This window comes from Ictalurus furcatus, chromosome 8 (genome assembly GCF_023375685.1).
Source record: "Ictalurus furcatus strain D&B chromosome 8, Billie_1.0, whole genome shotgun sequence".
In the NCBI taxonomy this organism is placed as follows: domain Eukaryota; kingdom Metazoa; phylum Chordata; class Actinopteri; order Siluriformes; family Ictaluridae; genus Ictalurus; species Ictalurus furcatus.
This window is the reverse complement of record NC_071262.1, coordinates 17679155-17701883: the sequence shown is the minus strand read 5'-3', so window position 1 is coordinate 17701883 and position 22729 is coordinate 17679155. Positions and strand designations below refer to the sequence as shown.

The window sequence follows — 22729 nt, the reverse complement described above, 5'->3', positions numbered from 1 at the left end:
CAGGATAATGGTCCTAATCACACTAGGAAGTCCATCAGGGAATGACTCACAAAGGAGAAATGGAGGGTTATGGATTGGCCTAGTCAAAGCCCGGATTTGAATCCCATTGGAATGTTGTGGGGGATCTGAAACAGGCAGTACATGCAAGAAAATCCTCAAACATCTTGCAACTGAAAGAATATTGCATGGAAGAGTGGTCAAAAATTCCAGCAAGCCGATATCAGAGACTGGTGGACGATTATGGAAAACACCTACAAGAAGTTTTTTCTGCTAAAAGGGACATTAATAGTTTCTGAGGCCAAGGGTGTATTTATTTTAAGAATATCACATCTATTGATATTTCTGTTGAGTAAAGTATCAACTTTATTAATAGGCACTGTTTCAGAGATGATCAAATGTTTGTCCAAACGTGTCAAATAGTCAACAATTTCCATGCAGTGTACTTACTTTTTCACATGACTGTACATAGCACATGATTTACAAAAAACAAAGCATTTTTTTAAAATTTGGTTTAAAGCTGATTTTAGTAGAAAGACAGCTACTAGTTTTAGTCATCTATTTATTTTTTATGAAACTTGTGATGTAGAAGCACTGATCATACCTGTGCTGCATTTGTCATCATCACAGTATTATGTGTACACCAGTCAGCCATAACATTAAAACCGCTAATTACAATAGGCCCTGTCAAGGGGTAGGATATTTTAGGCAGAACGTGAGAAGTCCGTTCTTGAATTTGTTGTGTACCTGGGGAAGAGATGGCACCAGGATGCACTATGGGAAGAAGGCAAGCTGGTGGAGGGAGTGTGATGCTCTAGACAATGTTCTGCTGGGAAACATTGACTCCTGGCATTCATGTGGATGTTATTTTGACATGTACTACCTACCTAAACATTGCTGCAGACCAAGTACACCTCTTCAGTGCAAGGGTATTCCCTAATAGCAGTGGCCTCTTTCAGCAGGATAATGCTCCCTGCCACACTTTGAAAATGTTTGAGTAATATGAGAGTTCAGAGTTGTTGAGTTGGCCTCCAAATTTCTCAGATCTCAATCCGTTCGAGCATCTGTGGGATGTGCTGGACAAACAAGTCCACTTGATCTGATCCATGGAGGCCCCACCTTGCAACTTACAGGATTTATAGGATCTGCTGTTAACGTCTTGGTGCCAGAATCCACAGCACACCTTCAGAGGTCTTGTGGAGTCCATGTCTCGAAGGGTCCGAGCTGTTTTGGTGGCACAAGGGGGATCTACACAATATTAGGCAGATGGTTTTAATGTGATGGCTGCTCAGTGTATGAGTTATAAGCATTTAGCCCATCTCTTGTAGTTACTGGGTGCGTCGCTCTTGAAAAACTGACATGATTCTGGCAGATCTGATGAATAAACTCTGGTTTGTAAAAGGCCTGAAACACAACCTTACGTGACTTAAGGCTAATACAGTCACAATACAACGGTCTTTACTGATGTTGTTGTTGTTCACCTAGTCAGTGTAGTCGGATGGAAAGTGTTTAGTGAGCTACATGCATGTGGTGTGCTGGTTCTGAATCACTCTTCATGCGAGTATAATGGACACCACTACAGTTTTCAGTCGAGACCTACAGAGATGAAGATGGGCAACAACAATGGTGGGGGAGAACCCAGATTGCATCAGTGCACTGTCTCCATTAGGGATGTCACGTTACCAAAAATCTAGTAGTCAGTACTGATACCACCAAAAGTACACGATACTCGATACCAAAGTCGATACCACGGTGTGGTACAAAATTTTAAAAATAAAATAAAAAAACTCTTCTGGAGGACATCCTCCTCTGGCTGATACTGGCAGAGAGAGAGAGAGAGAGAGAGAAAGGTGGGTATTTTAGTTATCAAACACTGTCTGATGATGAGTGGACGTGCACTCCTAAACGAGCGTGCGCGCGCGCGCACACACACACACACACCCCCCTTATACTCTGAATGCAAGCATTAGTTTAAATTCACTGATATGTTGGCAGACCAAAAAGATTTATTAAAAGCATGAACATTTGAATAATTATTAGTGACATTAGGCTACATTTAGCTGACAGGACACGGGCTGAATGGCGATGCATGGCTGGCCATTCGGAGGTAGTTTATAACACTGCAATGTGTTAGCATTATTAACAAATAACTGGCTATCGCTAACATTACATGGAGCATAACGTTAGCTGGTTTCACGGCCACAATGCCAGCTGTCTCAAACAAACATAATATAGGACCGTCTTTCAGGTGCTTCGCCAAATTCCAGGTGTTTCCTCGCTTTGTTTGAAATGAACGATAGCAACGGTTGCACACCGGAAACCAATACTAGCTTTCCTCTCAGTGAGTTGGGGCGGAGCTAAACTTGTTAAGCTAAGCTAATCTTTTGTAGTTTTTCCCGTGTGCTTGTAGGCGTTCTTCTTTTTCTTCACCACTTGTGGACCGACTAAAACACTTGCGTGTATTTGCTGCCCCCATCAGGTCCGGAAGAATCGCAACCTCGGTACTTTCGTTACAATCAGTACAAACAGAAATGCAGAAAAACAAGTACCGTCACGTTTTAAGAATGTTGGTACCGAAGTATCGGTTCTTGTGACATCCCTAGTCTCCATATATATTTTCTGTACAGATCAACACTGAATTTGTCTGGATCTTCTAATCCCCAGATTTGTTTAAAAAAAAAAAACTCATTTCAGGAGTTGATGCAGTTTTCATTTTATTCTAATAAATAATGATTCTTTCTACTACACTTCTTGTCTACAAACTGAGTTAGGTGTGTTTTGGGTGTAATGATGAACAAGTACATATCAGATACATATTCATGCATGGTTTACTGTGATCATCTGTGGAATATATAAATATATAAACGTATAAACATCACACAAACTACAAATGGCATTTGCTAATTTTCTGGCATTAAATGATGTTTTAGGAGCTTTACAGTCTGAACCACAAACTGGAACTATTTGATGACTGAATAGAAATGCTAGTTAATGGGGCTAGAATTTTTGGGACTGATTTTAAAGTCACTTCAAAAGTCACACAACGGGATCACAGTCGCTTACAGGAGCATTAGGCAAGATTAGTCAAAATGAGTCAAGATTAGGTCTCTAAAGGTCTGCTCACACTAGTGAGCGACAGAGCAGTCATTAGTTTTCTGTCTATGACCATGACCGCGTGACAAGCGACTGGCTCGAATGATTCCTCTGACCATTTGTATGCTGTGTGATATATAAAATATATAAAATATAAAAATGAATACCAAATGTGTACGTTTATCTCCATCTCAGCTGGTCACGTGTGTGTGGCCTGAACAGAGTGAGAGTGTAGCAGAGCACTGGAAGCTTATTTTGTTGATCATAAGTCATATACTGGTTTCCCCCTGAAATCTTTAATGTCTAGTATTCCTTTTTCATCTGTGGGTTTCATCAGTTTCTCTCTCTCTCTCTCTCTCTCTCTCTCTCTCTCTCTCTGCAGCACGTGGGTTTGGTGTGAATGAGGTGATGTCGGACGTGGTGAGTTTGGTATCCCATGCCACCGAGGCCAGGCTCCGTTCCACACTGGAGAACGTCTCTGCTCTCGCACGACACCGCACAGACCCCAGCAAGGTAGGAGCCAATCATAGTCCAGCAATCTATGGGCGTGTCTGAGTGGGACACATGGGCATGTTTATCAATTTTGATCCATTGATAAATATGCATGTTTGAATAGCCATTAGTCCCGTCATGATGATAACGTTATCAGCTTATCGTACGATATCGTATCGGCCATTGTCTTGACATGCATGTTTGTTTACATAAAAATGACTGTCACCAACATTCACACTGCTTATGTCCTCTCGCTTGCTCTAGGGCTGTCAACTTAAAATTTGAACTTCGAATACACATTGAATTTAAGATAAAAATGCACATTCGAATGCAAAAACTGGAACATACTGTTAAAAAAACGGCACGCTAGATAAGAACAATACATTAACAATGTTTTTTTGAAGAAGAAAAATCTAGAAAGAATAGTTCTAATGTTTCAAATGATCCAGTCAGTGTCAATAACGTCGGGGATTGAGCCGCTTAAGCAGCGTGAGCTGCAGCTGAACAGTGAATGAACTGAAGCGCTTTACTAGCGGGTTAATTAACTCACCCAAATGCTTCTTATACACATATGAGAGGCTGATTGGCATTTCCAAATTATCCATAGCATGTAAATGTGTGTGTGGTTTTGCCCTGCGAGGAGTTGGCAACCCGTCCATGGTGTCCCCCACCTTGTGCCCAGAGTCCCCTGGGATAAGCTCCAGGCTCCTCGTGACCCTGTCTAGGATAAGCGTTATGGAAAATGGCTGGATAGAAGGAAGTTTTATTTAAAAGATTTTTGTACAATTTTTTAAAGATAACATAAATCAGCTTTTTAATTCACATTTATTATAATTGAATAAAAATAAGACTGCTTCCTCTACACAGGTGATTTTCCTTTTACATTCTAAATAAAAGCATAATTATACTCAAAATAAATACACAAATAAATCTTGCCAACAAAGTTACACTGGACAAGGAGCACTTTTGATTGGACCCTAAGTTGGTTGAAGCCAATCTCAAATGTTACCCAGGGTGTCCCCCGCCTCGTGCCCTGAGTTCCCTGGGATAGGCTCCAGGCTCCCCCGTGACCCTGTGTAGAATAAGTGGCACAGAAAGAGTTCCCATTTGAAAACTCTAAATGTTTAAACTTCAAGTGCTTCACAATAAAGCAACACACCTCAATGCTGTAACTATAACACGACCTGCTGCACTACACACATTGGCCGAGTTGTCATCAAGCCGATGGTAGAATGATTTTTACTGGGTGGATTTTTTACTTGGTGGATTACTCAGCATGCACACAATACAAACAAACTTTTCAGATTATATGGCAAATCTCCAAGACATTTCTGCACAATATAAAGTATCTCACAAAAGTGAGTACACCCCTCACATTTTTGTAAATATTTGATTATAACTTTTCATGTGACAACACTGAAGAAATGACACTTTGCTACAATGAAAAGTAGTGAGTGTACAGCTTGTATAACAGTGTAAATTTGTTTAAACAGCACATTTTCACTGTTATACAAGCTGTACACTCACTACTTTACATTGTAGCAAAGTGTCGTTTCTTCAGTGTTGTCACGAAAAGATATAATCAAATATTTACAAAAATGTGAGGGGTGTACTCACTTTTGTGAGATACTGTATATCATGTGTCATGAATACGTATCACAATGGGTCGGTTTGTGGAAAAATTTGCCAGCAAAACAGTACTGTTGCATTTTAAATAAAAATATTTGATGCTTTATTTAATGTCTACAAAAATACAGTAAGTTTTGTTATTAATAAATATTTAACAAAAGCGATATCTGTAAAATGTTTAAAATTTTTATAATTTTAACGATTAAGTATTTTAAAGATTTAAATATCACAGCCATCTGCTTTCAATGAGTTTGTAATTTTATATATATAAAACATTTTTTTTTTAAAAAGATAGAATGAAATATGTCAGTAGAATCATCCCCTGACACAACTTATCACAATATCCATATTATTTGGTCCTATCTTCCGGCCATAGTGACTACTAAACATCAGATGCTTATCGCTTCTAAACTTTCTGCAGTGAACACTCTTCCCCCTTCATAATAGTGTCTATTTTAATGATCTCACCTGAAGTAGTGTTTCAAACATACTTATCTAGCTACTTAAGAAAAATAGGAAAATTATTTAAATTAGGTTTTAGTTGTAGACAAAAAAAATACAAGAAAAATCGTTTCCCTTGGGTCTGTGTGTGTGTGTGTGTGTGACAAGTTGAGCATGTTTTGTAGTTAGTTTATAGTTTTGTAGTTGATGGAAAGGGAAGTGCCGAGAGGGTTGAGTCATTTACCTGCTATTCAAAAACAGGGCACACTTGAGCAGTGACAAGGAAACGTGCCCTGCCAGCAAGGCACAGCCACAACACGCACGCACGCATACACACAGAATGAGCACGACTGATGAGAGGCAGAGAGAAGTGATGTTACTGCTGCTACCGGGCTACTGCCTCAGAAATAAGTGTATGTGTGTGTGTGTTCCTTCGTGCGCTGCCTGGCTTTGGTCCTTACACTGAATTTAAGTGGGAAGTGAGAACAGAGCCTTGGCAGCGAGCGTGTCAGGGGCTGCCTCCAAGACACTCTGCGAAACAAACAATTATCCCATTAACTCAGGGTGACCTAGTAACTTCTCCTCACTTCAGTCGCAGGAGAGCGAGGAATCAGCGAAAAGTTTGGAGCAGAAGTTAAGGCGTTAGATGAAAGTGCATGTGGAGGTGGAGTGTGTGCATGATGATAAGGAGCTCATTGCTGTGTGTTTTTTCCTGCTCCAGGATGAAGAGCACCACGAGCAGACATCGGATGTGAGGACGCAGCTGAAGTTCTTCGAGCAGCTGGAGAGGCTGGAGAAACAGCGCAAAGACGACGAGGAGAGAGAGATCCTGCTGAAAGTGGCCAAAGTAGGTTCTGCTTTTCACACACGCGTCCAATCCGAGGTGGACATCAGACTTATTTTAGTCATTGTTATAAAGACGGCTTAATAAACCTTAGAGTGATTTCAAAGAATACTTCTGCATTTTTCAACCAGTCGATCACATATTTTGTTGAATAAACTTTTAAATTTGTGCTTATCTAATGCAAATTCAAAACTGCAGCCGTTACACGCCAACAGTAAAAGGTCTTGCAATGAGAGAACTACTTCTCACATAGTTTCATACCACAGTGCTGTTGAATTCCTGATTCTGAGTGGTCAAAAGGTCTCGATTCATTTTTCTACACCAGCAGCTCTGACAGAAGTCCTGACTGTAACTCAGATCGCAGCGCTAGATTACTGTGCTCGTCCTAATGTTATCGTTTCTATGGTAACAACTTAAACAGGGGCTTAATAATAGATATGGTGACGTTTTCTGCAAAGAGATTATTATTTATGATTTTTGAAGGAATCTCCAGCGTCAGTACTTCGTAACCCTCAGAGGTAAAACTCTAACTTTAGGATTTCCAGCATGGGACCATCTGTAGGAAGGAGAACTGGCAAAGGTTCTTTTTTGGTTTTTTGTGTAAACACACAAAAAATGTGTGTTTACAGCTTCTTCAATATATGGCCAAAAGTCTGTGGACACATGACCATCACAACCATATTTGAACCTTCCCCAAACCACAAAGTTTGAAGCTCAAAATTGTCTTTATATGCTGAAGCATTACAGTTTCCCTCCACTTAAATTAAGGGGTCAAACCTGACTATGACCCCCATATGTGGTTCTTCCCCAAACCTTTGCCACAAAATTGTCTTTGTATGCTGTAGCATTACAGATTCCCTTCACTGGAACTTAGAGTCCCAAACATGTTTCAGCATGACAATGCCCCTGTGTGCAAATTGAGCTCCATGAAGACATGGTTTGCTAAAGTTGGAGTGGAAGAACTCGCGTGTCCTGCTCAGAGCCCTGACCTCAACCCCACTGAACGCCTTTAGGATGAACTTGAACCCCCGACTGCACCCCAGGTCTCCTCACCCAACATCAGTCGCTGCCCTCACTAATGCTCTTGTAGCTGAACGAGCACAAATCCCCACAGCCACGCTCCAAATCCTAGTGGAAAGCCTTCCCAGAAGAGTGAAGGTTATTATAACAGCAAAGGAGGACTAAATCTGGAATGGGATGTTCAAAAAAGCACATATTGGTGTGATGATCAGGAGTCATGAACAGTGATGACATTCCACAACATTAAATATGACTATAAAAGGATCAAAAGTGCAACATAAGAGGATTCAACACTTTGGGATGTGCCGTTATTGGAAAATAATCCACTTCACAGTGATAACTGTAACTCCACTTTGCTTCGGGCCACATCACAGCACCCTGTTGTAGATTATTTTCCTTACACTCACTGTTGAATTCCTTATTTATCCAACTATAAAATGCTGAATCAATTCAGTAAAAAAGAATTCCAGTTATCCAGGGTTTTTTTTCTTCTCAAAGTTTTAGAGATTCATTTACAAATACCTTTAGCTGAGCCACACACAGCTAACTGCAACTTTCCCAGCATGCATTTCAAATCAGCAAGCAGCTAGTTTTAAACCTCACAGCATGCCTTCCTCCTCTCAAGTTTTGCTCCATAAACTAAGTCAGGGGGTGTTTGGGGATTCTCCACAGGAGAAGACGTGCGACATAAAAGCAATTAGTCGACTTAAACAGCAGTGACGATGAGGATGTGAGGATGGTGGTGTCCCAATCCTCAGCCTCCTTCGTTACATCCTCAGTTCTGTGTCCCTCTTCTAATTAAGCAGTCGACTAATTGAGCTGTCAGCCTGGAAATAATTGCTCTTGTGTTGCATTTTACTGTTTGTTTGGGAGTTAAGCTGACCTATATACACAAAACCGACTTAATTATAGAAAGATTAGTCAAACTTCCTAACAGTTTGGTTGCTTGAGCTTCAGACCTAGAAGACTTAATTAGATCAGAAGACTTGAGTCTGAATGATAAATCTGTGTCTCTGGTTCTAACATTGTTTTCTACAGAGTCGCTCCAGGCAAGAAGACCCTGAGCAGGCTCGGCTAAAGCAGAAAGCTAAAGAGGTGAGGTATATACTGTATAGATATCTGTCTGTAAATCTAGCATGTGTGTCTGTGGTGCTCTGGGAAAACTCATTGGATGGTCCTGTGACTAAATTCTGCCAAAAAAATGTTTTTTGGACAAAAATTGGAAGACATTTTTAAATTTTGAGAACATAGTTTGAGATATACAGTTGCAATCAAAATTATTCAACCCCCACTGCAAATCCGGTTTCTTGTAAAAATGTACAGACTTTCAGCTGTTTTCAGTGAACAAATCAAACAAAAGCAATTGAAATAGTTCAACACTACGAATGCTTCAAGTGGTTTCCCCAAATTCAACTGAAAATGTAACTTATAATGATTTCTCCAGTTTCAAAATTATTCAACCTTCTGAATTGAATCCCTCACAACAGCAAAACATGTAAAACAGGTGTTGTCTCAAGCATGCAACTAATCAAGGGCTTCATTAGTTGCACCAGCTGTGCTTCAGCTGGAACACACGAGATACCTGAACTGGCTAGGGGCAGAAAATGTATGAAATACCTGGACGGGGCAGAAAAAGGATGCTATCAACGGCTGCAACCAGATTTCTGAGAAGGCAGGTAGTGAAAAACCCTCGAGTGACTACAGAAGACCTACAGCGAGACTTGGTGGCAACAGGCACTGAGGTTTCAGTGAGCACAGTAAGGCTCGTTCTAAACGCAGAAGGTTTCCATGCCAGGACTCCAAGACGTACACCACTACTGACCCAAAAGCACAAAAGTCGGCTCAAAATCATATAAATAAGCCACAGATTTTGGGGATTCTGTTCTGTGGAGCGACGAAACAAAACTGGAACTTTTTGGCACAATGGATCAGTGGTATGTCTGGAGGAAGAAGAATGAAGAAAGAACACTCTGTCCACAGTCAAGCATGGTGGTGGCTCATTTTTTGAGATGCAACCTGGGCTTCCATAACACCTCAGCAGTGCCACAAGCTGATTGCCTCCATGCCATGCCGCATTCAGTAATTTGTGCAAAAGGATTAAAGCCCAGACCAAGTATTGAGTGCATAAATGAACATACTTTTCAGAAGGTCGACATTTCTGTATTATAAATTCTTTATATAGTGTATATATATGCATGTTATTGGATGCAGTAGGACCCATTCCACCATTGACACACTCGTAAATAAATTAAAATTGAAATCTGATAATCTTATATGTAGATATTGGCAAGTAGCAGAACCCCATTGTTTTGTATATAGACGTTCACTGGTATGACTTCATCAAGCTGCTTTTATTCTTTCAGTCTTTTTCAGTCTTGTCTTTTTTTTATTCTTCAGTGAACATAATTATGATGTTGTGAACATAATTTAAAAAAAAAACAGAAAAAAACAATGAGCATGAAATGAGCTGTCTGATAATTGACTGCGTGGTCTGCTGCCCGCAGAAATTGTAGTGTCCTCAAACACATTCCTGCTAACTGATATTTTGAAACTCCATTTTTCTCCTAATTTTTGTCACTGCCAGTTCCTACCCACTAGATACCTACCCACCTCTGTCCTATCACATGACCGCTGCCACATGTCTTTAAAATTGTCCTCTTCTGCACACGAGCTCATACATGGCTACGACTGGTTAGTGTCGCTCTGATTGACAGGGATGAGACGCACACCATCCTGCCAACCCAGAGAACACGGCCAATTACTGACTTTTGGATTCACAGCCACAGATAGCTGTTGCATGACCAGGATTCAAACTCACAGTCTTCTGATGATTGGACAAACGCTTTTATGAACCCTCAGTACTGATTGATATTAAACATTTTTTCATGTGTTTCAAAGAATTGATCATTTTTAAATTGGCATGTTAAGTGTTTATTATCTGACTAGTTGTGGTAAAGGAGGTTTTCTTTAAACCGCATTTTCGTAACCCTTAAGAGCCGAGCGAAGCAGTCATATTGTGCCTGAGTGGCTCTTTCTCGGGTGTACTGCTGGTTTCAGCACTCTGTCTTGTCTTCAACCTGAGGCCATGCTGTGATGGAGAAAGAGTTGAGCGCTTCATGAAGCCTCCTTTGCTCTTTTTGTTCTTTGGTGGTGGGTTTTTTTCTCCCTTCAGATCTGAACATGGCTAACTAGAATAATAAAACATTAAAGTGTACACAGAAGGAACTTCTGCATTTTGCCTTGGGGCAGCATGCTGGTCCTTAGTTTTATCATGCACATTTCTTCTAGACGAGACCAGGGATCGTTAGCGGACTGTGATCCTGATACAGACGAGTATTTTCCCTGGACTGAACTGAGTGCTTGAGAAAGTATTGTAGAAAAAACAATAAATGTATAAATAAACTGGCCATAGTTCAGCAACTCTGGTTTTCCTAACATGAACCATCTTGGCTTCTGTAGCAGATTCTCTGTTAGGGTTTATCCAGTCACGTGCATTTATGTGTATTATTTTGCTAAATGCAGCTCATCAGACTAGAGACCTGCTACATGGCTGGAGACTTTATTTGGGTTTAATGGGAGTGTTTTCACAGATTTTTCATTTTACAAACCAATCTTGGCTAAACATTTGAAAAAGTATTAAATTTCGTCATTCAGTAATGTTAGTTGCTGATCCAGATCTTATCTAGACCCACAACATGCAGGGAATCTCCACTCTTTTCTCTACTTTAATCTTGAATATTCTCTAACAAGGGAGCCTTATTGTAGTGAGACCGAGTCCTCTGTACACACCCAAGATCATGAAAGCCTATTAACTGTCAACACAAGTCCTGGAGAATAGTCTAATAAAAATCAGTCAGGATTTGGCCCAGTCAGAGTCTAGACCACATTCCAGTTGCTGTTCAGCAGTGGTCTCCAGTGGTCTTCAATTATTGTTCACATCAAACATCAGAAAGGAGGAGAAATGTCATCGCAGTTACTTTGACTGTGGGACGGTTGGCCAGGTTTGAGTATTTCAGAAACTGCTGATTTTCAAGTGTCCAGTTTCAGTGAGTCTGTGCCCACTCTTGCATTGGATTCCTGTTCTTAGCTAACAGGAGTGGAACCTGATGTGGTCTTCTCCTCCTGTAGCCCCTCTGCCTCAAGGTTCAATGTGTTGTTCATCCTGAGATGCTTTTCTACTTACCGTGGTTGTAGCGAGTGGTTATTTGAGTTACTGTAGTCTTCTTGTCATTTCGAATCAGTCTTGCCATTTTCCACTGAACTTTTCTAATGAACAAGACGTTTCTGCTGGCAGACCTGCTCTCACTTAACGTTTTTTTTTTGCTTTTTTGCAAATGACTGCATGAATCCTAGGAGAGCAGCAGTTCCTGGATTACTCAAACCTGGCACCAACATCCTTGCCAATGACCAAAGACACAGAGATCATGTTTTTTCCCCATGCTGATATTTGATGTGAACATTAATTGAAGCTCATGAAGTCGTACATTGCATTGCTGCCACATGACTGGATAATTACTGAATGCTTTGGTGTTGAAGTGGCTGGTGAGGGTAGCCTGGACATGAAATCTGCATGTCCAAGGCGTCCAGGCTTCTTATGTTTACCCCTGGTCTGAGGCTGGGTTGTACCGCTCAATATGAAATCACTGCTAAACCAACTCTAATCAATTTTCGGAGGCTGGTCCATCTCTACTTTGGTGGCAGAAAATAGCATATCTGTATTGCATGATGCTACCTTTGTGTAATGGCGGCTCATTTGGGAGTCACCTTGCTAATCAGAAAAAGACAGACAGCCCCTAAAGGCCCCTAAAGTGCCTTGAAGCAGTCACTTCCCACGCTAATATCAGATGCATACCCAACAATCCCAGACCGGTGTCGGCATTGCCGTCGGACACGTCAGCTCTTCAGTCTTCATGTCCTTGACTTCAGTCAGCCACCCTAATTGAAGTGCTGCGTTCAGCGCTCTCCTGCACGTTTATTAAGCTCTCGCTCTGGGGCCAGTCATTGTGGAGAGCTGGACAGCAGATAAGGATCAATAAGGGTGGAGAGCAGCGCTGGCGGCATCGCTCTCTCCCTCCACTGACCTTTTGGAAATGATTAGAGATTACAAGCATTTCTCTCTCTGTCTGTGTCTGTCACTCTCTCTCTCTCGCCTTCTGTCTCTTCTCCTCCTCTCTCTATTTCGCCGTCCATTTTTGATGAACATTATCTTATTCTGAGTAGGGAACGTTGGAGTTTTCCATTTCCATACGTTAAAATCTGATGAGCGCAGGCTGTAAATTGTGCTCTCTGATTGAGGTCGGTCATTAAAGTGAGAATCAGAGCAGGGGGAGTGCAGAGCTCTGGATTACAGATGGCGTAACTAGGTTCTCCTTTCACTCCTCATCAAATAAATGAATATGAAAGCAAAGCGCCACTCTGGCTGCGGGCACTGAGGAGATCGGCTCTGACACCAAGCAGTCTCTCAGCTTCCAGAACCTTCTGTTTAGCGCTAATAGAGCCACCGCAGTGTTCGTGCGGCGAGACTTCTTACTCTGCCACCTCGGGCAGCATCATCCTCACCGTAGCCATTGGAGACGGCTCAGAGTTCAGTCACGCGGCCACCGACGTCTCGTACAATCTGCGTGCGTGTGGATGTGTTGACTGATTTCTTCAGGGCACCCATGCATGTACATGCATTGTGCATGACTTCCCCTTAGATTAGCATAACCCCCGAGTTAATTAACTTGCAAACGTTGCCTTGAATTAGCTTTTTGTCAATTCCACCTCTGTGAGAGGAAGAAAGGGGCAAATATTTAGAGAAACGTTTGTAACTTAGTAGTGTAGGGGAAAATGTGCCTAAATAATTATGTGTAGAATTAATACTGGGTGATGTATATGAGATAACGCTCAATTAAGTGTCTGAATATTAAAAACATAAACAATGTAAATAGTTTTGTTTAATAGTAGCTAAAAGCTATGAAGACATTAAACTCATGGCTTGAACATTCTTAGTTTCTGACTCCTTTAGTTTTTGTCAGGAGCATTGATTTACCTATGATTCCATTTTTAGCTGGGTCTTCTTTCAAGGTGTATATACAGTATAAAGAATGATTGCGCACCTGCCAGCCAATCAGAAACTAATATTGCCATCACATGACAATTAAACATGCAACACAGTGGTGCATTGGGTAGGATTGCCAGCTCACAGATCCAATGTACTGTAAAAATGTATTGAAATAATTTATTTAGCTTTATACTCTTTTGAAAGTATTTATTTATAGAAGTGTTTTAAGAATTAATAGTTAATTAAAAACTACAAGATAGTGGAAAAACATTTCTTCCAATAAGACATTAGTCCATAAACCTGGGCTCACAATCAACCGGTTCAAATAGTCAACGTTTTTACACTTTCAGGCACTTTTTTTGGCTGTTATCAGCTGTCATTTTCACTCACTGAATTGTCAGAATCCTCTCTCAATGGTTGCTTTACAATGTTTTATCAAACATTGAACAGAGTGTGTGTGTGTAATAAATATATATATATATATATATATATATATGTGTGTGTGTGTGTGTGTGTGTGTGTGTGTATATATATATATATATATATATATATATATATATATATATATATATATATATGTATGTATATATATATATGTATATATATGTGTGTGTATATATTTATATATATACACACACACACACATACACGAGATAGCAGAATAAAGTCTTTGAATGTGCTTTGAGTAAAGTCTCAGGTCACGCACAGCCTTGGTTTCTTATTGCAGTGTGTGTGGGGCTGTCATGTGTAACAAGCATGTGCATAATACGCGCACACAGTTTTGGCGAGGTCATGGCCACTGTGGTGTTGGTATGACAGTAAGTTTCTGTCAGACGTGTGTGCTCATCAGTGCCCGAGCTAAGTGAGGACCCCTCCCCCTGTCATGGCTGTCTCTGTCATTGCCTGCCAGGGTGAGATGGCTTCACCTTCAGGCTGTGCTTTTCAAATCTCACTCTCTCTCTCTCACTCTCTCACTCACTCACTCACTCACTGCTATCTGTCATGGATAGAAATTGAATTAAGTGCCTGAATATGGGTTGGGGGAGAGTGAAATGTCAGTTTGGTGCATGTATGTTCATGGTTACATTGAGGTTTACGACTGATGTTTTGGACGAGTTTTGAATCCACACTGCTCACACATATAATGTTGACTTTTAAAGCTCATATTTCTCCCAGATGTGTATTTGTGCATTCAAGAGACTATATTGTTACTCTTACGATTTGTTTCTGTAGATATTTAACATAGTTTTTGTAATGCTCCATTCAGATGCAGCAGCAGGAACTGGCACAGATGAGACAGCGTGATGCTAACCTCACGGCACTCGCCGCTATAGGCCCACGCAAAAAACGCAAACTGGACTCTCCCGGGGCTTCTGGAGCAGAGGTAAGGGCACCTAACCTCTTACACCCACATCTTTACTGATGGTTTTGACTTGGGATCGGGGGAGTATTCCCAAGAGGTAACACACAGAGAAAATGATGCAGCTATCAACACTAATTAATCACCACACTTTCTCATTAAGGAGTATGGACACCTTATTGTGCATCTGAACAACATGGTAGAATTTGAAAATTTATGGTATTGCTATTTAAAGACCTTACTGTGTCACGTTGGCACTCATGAGTTCATCTATATAATAACACCATTCTGCCTCTGAAAGAAAGAACTGTGTGCTGGACATCATTATACTCAACTAGTGTAACATGCTGTAATAATGTGAAACAGTTCCAAATGCTAGGCAATAGGGGGCGTAAATGTGAATAAGTTCATTTCACTTTGTTTCATTTAATACAAGTCATTAAAATGCATCTGATACACTCATATCTCCATTACCGTGTCAGTGTCACCGATATGTGCCTCCACCAATCCACATAATATCTGACCCTTTCCACTGATGGACAGAGTAGTGGGAGACTGATAAATTGTAGATAGCAACAGATGTGTTCACTAATTGTATATCTACAAAGGTGCAAGATACATGTATGTACTTTAGTGGCAACAGACAGCGTTTTTATAAATCAGGTTCATTTTCAGTTTTTCCCCCTTACGCATCTATAAATTCCGGTACACCCAACTTGAACTGTTCCATATATTGCAGTGTTACAAGCTGAAACTGAATACAGCTCATAATATAGCTCATAATATTGAAGTGTGGGAAATCAATATATTTGGCAAAAGTATTTAAAATTAATGGTTGTGATTAAGTATTCACCCCTTTTGCTGTCAAGCCGCTTAATTGGTTCTCTTTTTGGAAGAGACATGATTATTTTTTTTATCCTGCTAATGAAGAATTACACACCACTAGCACATCTTGTCAGTAGATAGGTTTATTGCACGAAGTCTGATGCTCTATTCACTCCCCCGCCCCCAGTGGAACAACAGACTAACTCTTCTCTTTAAGTTGTTTCAATTTAATAATGGTGCACAAGATGATTTGAAATTCATTTGGTGGGCGGTATGTTTGACACCCCTGATTTAGACCCTGAGGCACTCCTGGAAGAGAAGGAGAAACTTCAAAACGAACAAACCAAAAAAATTCAGATGGGCATTTAATCTGATTAAGAGCTTGCAGTAAGTGATGAAAGCCGTGATAACCGAACAAAAATTATGGATTTAATTTAGAGATGAACTGAAATTTCAGCATTGAAAATTGTCCAGCACTGTTGGAGGGGGGGGGGACCCAAAATTTGAATATATACACTATATGGTTAGAAGTATGTGGACACCTGACTATGACCCCCTATATGTGGTTCTTCCTCAAACTTTTGCCACAAAGTTGGAGGCACATGATTGTCTAGGACAGGGGTGTCCAATCTTATCTGGAAAGGGCCGGTGTGGGTGCAGGTTTTCATTCCAGCCAAGCAGAAGCCATACCCGAGTCTATTGAAAGCCAAGATCAACTGATTACGCTGGTGGAATCAGGTGTGGCTTCTGCTTGATTGGAATGAAAACCTGCACCCACACCGGCCCTTTCCGGATAACATTGGACACCCCTGGTCTAGGATGTCTTTGTATGCTGTAGCATTATAATTTCTCTTCACTGGAACTCAGAGGCCCAAACATGTTCCTGAATGACAGTACCCCTGTGCACAAAGCGAGCTCCATGAAGACATGGTTTGCCAAATTTGGAGTGGAAGAATTTGAGTGACCTGCACAGAGCCCTGACCTCAACCCCACTGAACACCTTTGGGATGAATTGGAACTCTAACTACATGTCAGGCCTTATTTCCCGACATCTGTGCTTGACCTCACTAATACGCTTGTGGCTGAAGGAGCACAAATCCCCACACTCCAAAATCTAGTGGGAAGCCTCCCCAGAAGAGTGGAGACTGTTATATGAGTGAAGAAGAGACCAACTCCATGTTGATGTCATGCCTTTAAAAAAGGGATGTTAAATTGGTGTACCACACACATGGCATTTAGAGACAGACATTTCAACCGTTGCTTCTACTACTGACTACTGAACTTCTTAAGTTTTTGGTTTCAGACAGGAGTTTACATTTCAATGTGCGGTCATTAAGAACGGGTCCCAGTCCCCCAAAACAGTCAGTCGATCTACCAAAGCAGGCTGTTAGAGCCGAGGGTTGGGAATCCTAAAGTCCTTGAGAACACCGTATGAATGTGAGTGATGCATAAATCTGTTATTAATGCTAAAATGTACCTACATGCACACATTAAAACAAGACCTAACATTGTCAAAGCATTTTAACAATAATTTCAGGTTCAGTAGAATATCTGTCATCATTTCAACATTTCTTCAAATGGATAACAGCCATATTTGAATTTACACCATCTTGTGGAACATGGTGTAATTTCTTATGCAAATTGCATTGAAAATACTACAAACCTTTTGGCTCTGAGTCACGAAGTTGATCATGTTCCACACCTAAACAATAATTACTCCAACACTAATAAGGCTATGCAGATTTATTCACTTAGCCACCATTTGTCATCTTACCAATGCAGTTACTGTTTAAGTCTGCTCTTATTCGTGACTCAGATGGTAGAGTGTGTGTGGCTGTAAATGTCCTCAGTATAAAAAGCATGAATAACTAAATAAAAGCATTATTTCTGCTCTGAGTGCACTGCTGAACCACTTAAAAGGGAAAAGAATAACAAAGAAATGCAATTATATAAAGCCGTATCTACAGTTCTGGTCTTTTTCCTAACGTTCTAGTTTCACCCGGACTTCAGAATGATGCATGAACATGTATCAGAAGCGAAGGCAACGAAGCGATCTTTCTCTTCATTTTCGCCTCACCACGTTTCAGTCTTTCACATCCGCCTTGAAAGTGCCTTTGGCAATTCTTTTTTTTTTTCCCCCCCTTCTCTGGCTCTCCACTCTGTCTCCAACCCCCCCTGTGGAGTTAGGTGAATGTGACTTTTCTAAAGAGGTCAGCACTGGCCTCGAGGGCTGTAGCTCAGGCCGCTCTGAAGGGGCCAGTCAGACATTTCATCTCTGCAGTTATGCGCCTGAGGGTCTGTGTGGCCCGAAGCATCAGCTAGCCTGCCAGGTGGCCAGCTGCACTATGAAGGCTCGACTGTTCTACTGCAGCTTCCTGGTTCTTTGGAAAGGCTGATTATAGTGCAATTGTGAGGCTATGTGGAGGACAAAAGCTCTGACAGACAGAATCGTGTAGTGCTAAGTGAAGGTGAATGAACTTGCCATGATCCTGAAGACATCATCATCATTTAACAGATTTTAACACGATTTCTTGACTTGCTAGGCATTCAAAATGATCAGCAGGACTACGAACCCTGGGAACAAAATCCTCTTGGTTGCGTGTGCATTCAAACAAAGGTGGTATTTTTGCCATGCCCTTTGTTCAAGCCCCAAGCCCTCTGGGCGTTCTCTATCTGATTGCCAGTCAGGAACAGAGCTGCTATCTCAGACTTGATGAGCCGTTGAGGCTGAAGGCCGGGCCTGAAGCAGAGCCTGGGGATGGATTAGTCAAAGAGCAGGTGATGAGGGCGTTCCTCAGAGGTGAGTTCTAGGCCCAACTTTAATAAAAGCTGCCAAATGGCTGTGGGCCTGCATACCAGACTAAGCCTGCGGCATGACTGCACACAGAGCTGCATATTAACATGTCCTTTCCACTTTGGAGGCCAGAGGGGCTGCGGTAAGGAAGGATTGAGACGAGAGTAGAAAAAAGCAGACTCTGGGAAGAACAGAATAGGGTATGACATAAAAAAGAAGGGAGGAGGATTTAGTGAATGCGCTGTCTGGTACACACTCGGATCGCACCCTTTCATCTTTAACGACTGTAGAATAATAGACGCTGGTATGTGTCGACTTTTTTTTTCAGATCTTTTTAGAGCATTGCTTTTTACCATTAACTTTGATTTAGTTAGGGCAGATGATCAACAAGGAGGGGGGAAAATAGAGGGATTGAGAGACAGAAAAGAGATGAGGTAGAGAAAGGGAAAAAGAGGGAGAGATGTACACTTGCCCTTCCCTGCAGCAGAATTAACAAGGCATCACATGGAAAACTATCTGAGGCTGGCTATGAAAGGGAGGGGGGGGGGGAGAGAGGAGCCATTAAAAGCAGCCTGGAGGGATGGACTGCACCCAATATCACTAAAGCAAGTTCTCTCAGCCACCGAAGCAAGGGCTCGCTTACAGGCAAAAAAGCGCGCCGAGTTCTATAGCCACAATTAAAACCTCCCCTTCTGCCAGATGAGCCTGGGGCAAGGGAGACGGCAGTGGGGGAAGGGACAGCCACGGAATACCAAAGGCACACTGAAACACGGAGCCAGTAATGAGCTCTACCAAAGCGGCCTTTTTTCACACGGGAGCTCGGTTTAAACATTACCAGTCATGGCTTTTAGAAGTGCGTATGTTCCGTGCTCTTTTCCAAGCATGCTGGACTTTACACAGTCGCATGTTGAAATTCAAGCCTACTTGTTGACCATTTTAGTAAGAAGCACATTGAGGCTATATGAAATTTCTGAAGTTCCTTTGTTTTACATCTGAAGCTGGTTTTCAGCAGGCATTTAAGGTTATTACTTGTCACACCGCTAAAATCTTGGGAGAATTCTATAACAACCTGTTTGATAACATGTTCTCCATGAGCGTTTATACGATGAAAATCCCCTAATGATAGTCCTGCGATTTAAATACATCTGCAAATTAGTCAGTAGGATTCAGGTTATTGCTGAAAATGGAGTCAGAGAAACAAGCCCTCTGTATAGCAGCAAAGGTGAGTAGAGAAAACATGTTTAGAGGAGTTTAGAGTCTGAGAGTTATGACTGGGTAAAAGAGGACATTCATGGAGACTTTTTTTTAAAATCCCACATGATTCGTTTCGCCATTTCCACATTTGTAGATTTGTAAACTTGTGTGAGTTTCGTGTCTTCCTACGCCATCCTCCTGTTGGTAGCTTTAAGAAGATCGTCATAACAGTGGTAACTCTCGCGCTTTTAATCTCAGAACCATCGACTGCCTTTCATCACAGCGACACTCGGTGAGCTTGTCTCATATTGCGTTGTAAGACTTCCTAATTCAACTCATTACCGAAGAATTATTTTTACGATGTCCAGTACACCGACGAAAATTTTCCTGTGTAAATCCGGCTTAACCTGACTGAATGGTTGGCTGAATAGTTACCTTGTAATGCTTAACTTTAGATGCTTAAAGCTAACACGTGCCAAGTCAGCCAACCACATCTTTTCAAACTGCTGCTCATGCTGTGTCACAGGGCAGTGTAACACATTCCGCCTTCTTCCACATACATCAATTCCCAGATGCCCACCATTGGTTAATGATGCTCACGCTTAGAGCATGGCCAATTTTACTCCTTTGGCTCTCCACAGGTGAGATGAAGATCTCACGATCTTCCGGTTACTGTGAATAATATTCATAACAAATGTAATTATTAGGGTCAAGGTTCAAAGTTCTTTGTCACATACACATTACATACATGTGATGTAATGTAGCGAAATGTTTTTTCTTCAGCGAAGCCAGCAACTCAAGCCTGAGGGCGGCTAAGTCAGAATCAACGCACAGCGGGGCGGATTCAAGGGAAGAAGGCGATTTGCTCGAGGTTTTTCCAGACATTCTAACGTACCACAAAGTTAAACATACAAACAAAAAAACAGAGTAGAATAAGTCAAAATCTATCGCATGACCGAAAAGCGAAAGTTAATTACAATTTCAATCGAAATCAGCAGGAGCCTTCAACTTCGCGTTCTACTCCATTGGCAGCTCAGCAGCATCCCATGTTTTTTCTTAGTTATTTATCACACGGTGCAACAATGAACCGACCATCAACAAACTAAGGATATACACACGCAATAAAAATAATAAAATACAGCAGACATAATCAAATCTAGTAAACTGTAGAGAATATAGTGTGAATAAAAAAGAATGGACTAGAATAGAATAGAATAAGTAGGGAGTAAATATGTGGAATTGTAAAGTGTATACAGGGACCAGGGTTGGTAACGATTAATCGACGATAATTTATTTGATAAAACTTATTGATGGTCGATTAAGCAAGGTCATCATTAATGTAGTTTTGAGGCGCGTGCCGGCTCATGTGCAAATTGTGGAAAAATGAACCGAGCGTGCCATGGTTACGTTTGTGATCGCTTTAGTTTAAATGGCAATAATGTTAATTGCAGACATTGTGATTGTGTTTTAAAATGCAGTATAACAACAAGCACCATGATATACCATTTGAAAAAGGTGCATCCAGCAGTCTCCGAGCTCAAAAGGTGGAAGGAATAACTGAATGACTGTGTAAAATGATTGCAAATGACATGTTGCCTATCGGTGTCATCGAAGGTGATGGTTTTCGATAGCCATTCAATTTCGTTCAGCCGGACTACATCATCACGTCAAGAACAGATTCCAAAATGGATTAGCATATCATCTAACACAGTGCCTCTCAACACTGGGGACGCGCCCTCCGGGGGGGGGCACGGAGAGATTGGAAAGGGGGCGCAAATTGTTTTCAAGAAAAAAACACAGACAGGGCATCATTTGGGTACTCGGTGTATTTTATTGCTTTTCAAATAGAATGTGCATAAATGAAAAACCCCGTGTTCCCTCTCCCTCTGTATTTTCTTTTTGCTGGGGAGAGGCGGAGTTTCACATGCCTTTTATCTAGCTGTCAGTGCAGACCAGTGTTGTCTGGTCTGCAACTTAGCGACTTCTCAGACCCCTTTTAGTGAATTTTTTTTTTTTTTCCCCCCTCAAAAAAACAGGCCTAGCGAAAAATCCAGCGACTTTTTGGACAAACCTTAGCAACTTTCAAACGCGGCCAGTACTGTCCTGCAAGTGCCAGGTCTTGCTTTCCTGCTGTACTCACACCTCTCTCTGCGTCTGCTCTCTGAAGTGAGAGGCTGAGAACCAGAGCAGCACGTCCCGGTGATCGCACGGCATCTGATATGGACATGAATGTAAAAATAAGCAAGCGCAGGTGTCCGACTGATTGATTTAACGATGTCGTGGATAACGAGACGCATCCTTCATCCCAATTTACATCATTCATATGTGAATGTTTTTAGAATGTAAGACGAATGGAATGCAACGTTTTACATGTAAAATAGGCCACGCTATTACAGCCTAGTTCTCTTGTTCAAAGTAGTTATAGTGTTCAGAAATATTTTATATCCTTCATGATCCACACCTGTCCATTATATAGTTTTATAAAAGCTATGGAAAGTAATTATTTTTAAAAAGTACAAAAGCAAAAAAAAAAATCTATCTATCAAAACAGATTATAGATTAGGTTATATACAGATAGATTTTCTATAGAATAGATAATCATTATACCCGGCCTCCTCCAATATTTGGGGGGTGCCACTTGATAGGGAAGGCTTGGGGGGCTTTAGTTACAAAAGGTTGAGAACCTCTGATCTAACAGGTACGATTAGCTTCTGAACATGGAATATATAAATGATGAGATGTTATCCATGCGAGATATGTAAGTCTCAACTTCAAGCAGGAAGTTCATTATCAAGCAGTAATAACTAAATGGTGTAGGCCTGTAACATGTTATGGACATTCATGAATAAAAGTACACCGTTTCGCCAAATTTTCCGTAATCTACACAATATCTTATGCACATTTGGGAAGAAAATAACACACTTATAATAACCAAAACAACATATTTCCTCACATGGACACACTCAATATGAATAGACTCGCATGCATTCAATAAAT

The 22729-nt window shown here is 41.1% G+C and overlaps 1 protein-coding gene across 2 annotated transcripts in view; it reads left to right on the top strand.

The window, feature by feature from the left end:
* Window positions 1–22729, top strand: part of si:dkey-219c3.2 (transcription initiation factor TFIID subunit 4) — a 51911-nt gene that overhangs the window by 15491 nt on the left and 13691 nt on the right. The window contains exons 11-14 of one of the 2 annotated variants that reach the window (XM_053631182.1): window positions 3473–3603; window positions 6374–6499; window positions 8555–8611; window positions 14827–14943. In XM_053631182.1, the coding sequence (XP_053487157.1) occupies window positions 3473–3603; window positions 6374–6499; window positions 8555–8611; window positions 14827–14943 (431 nt within the window). Of the gene's footprint in view, window positions 1–3472; window positions 3604–6373; window positions 6500–8554; window positions 8612–10100; window positions 10938–14826; window positions 14944–22729 lie in introns of those variants that run through there. The other variant, XM_053631183.1, reaches the window with a different exon arrangement.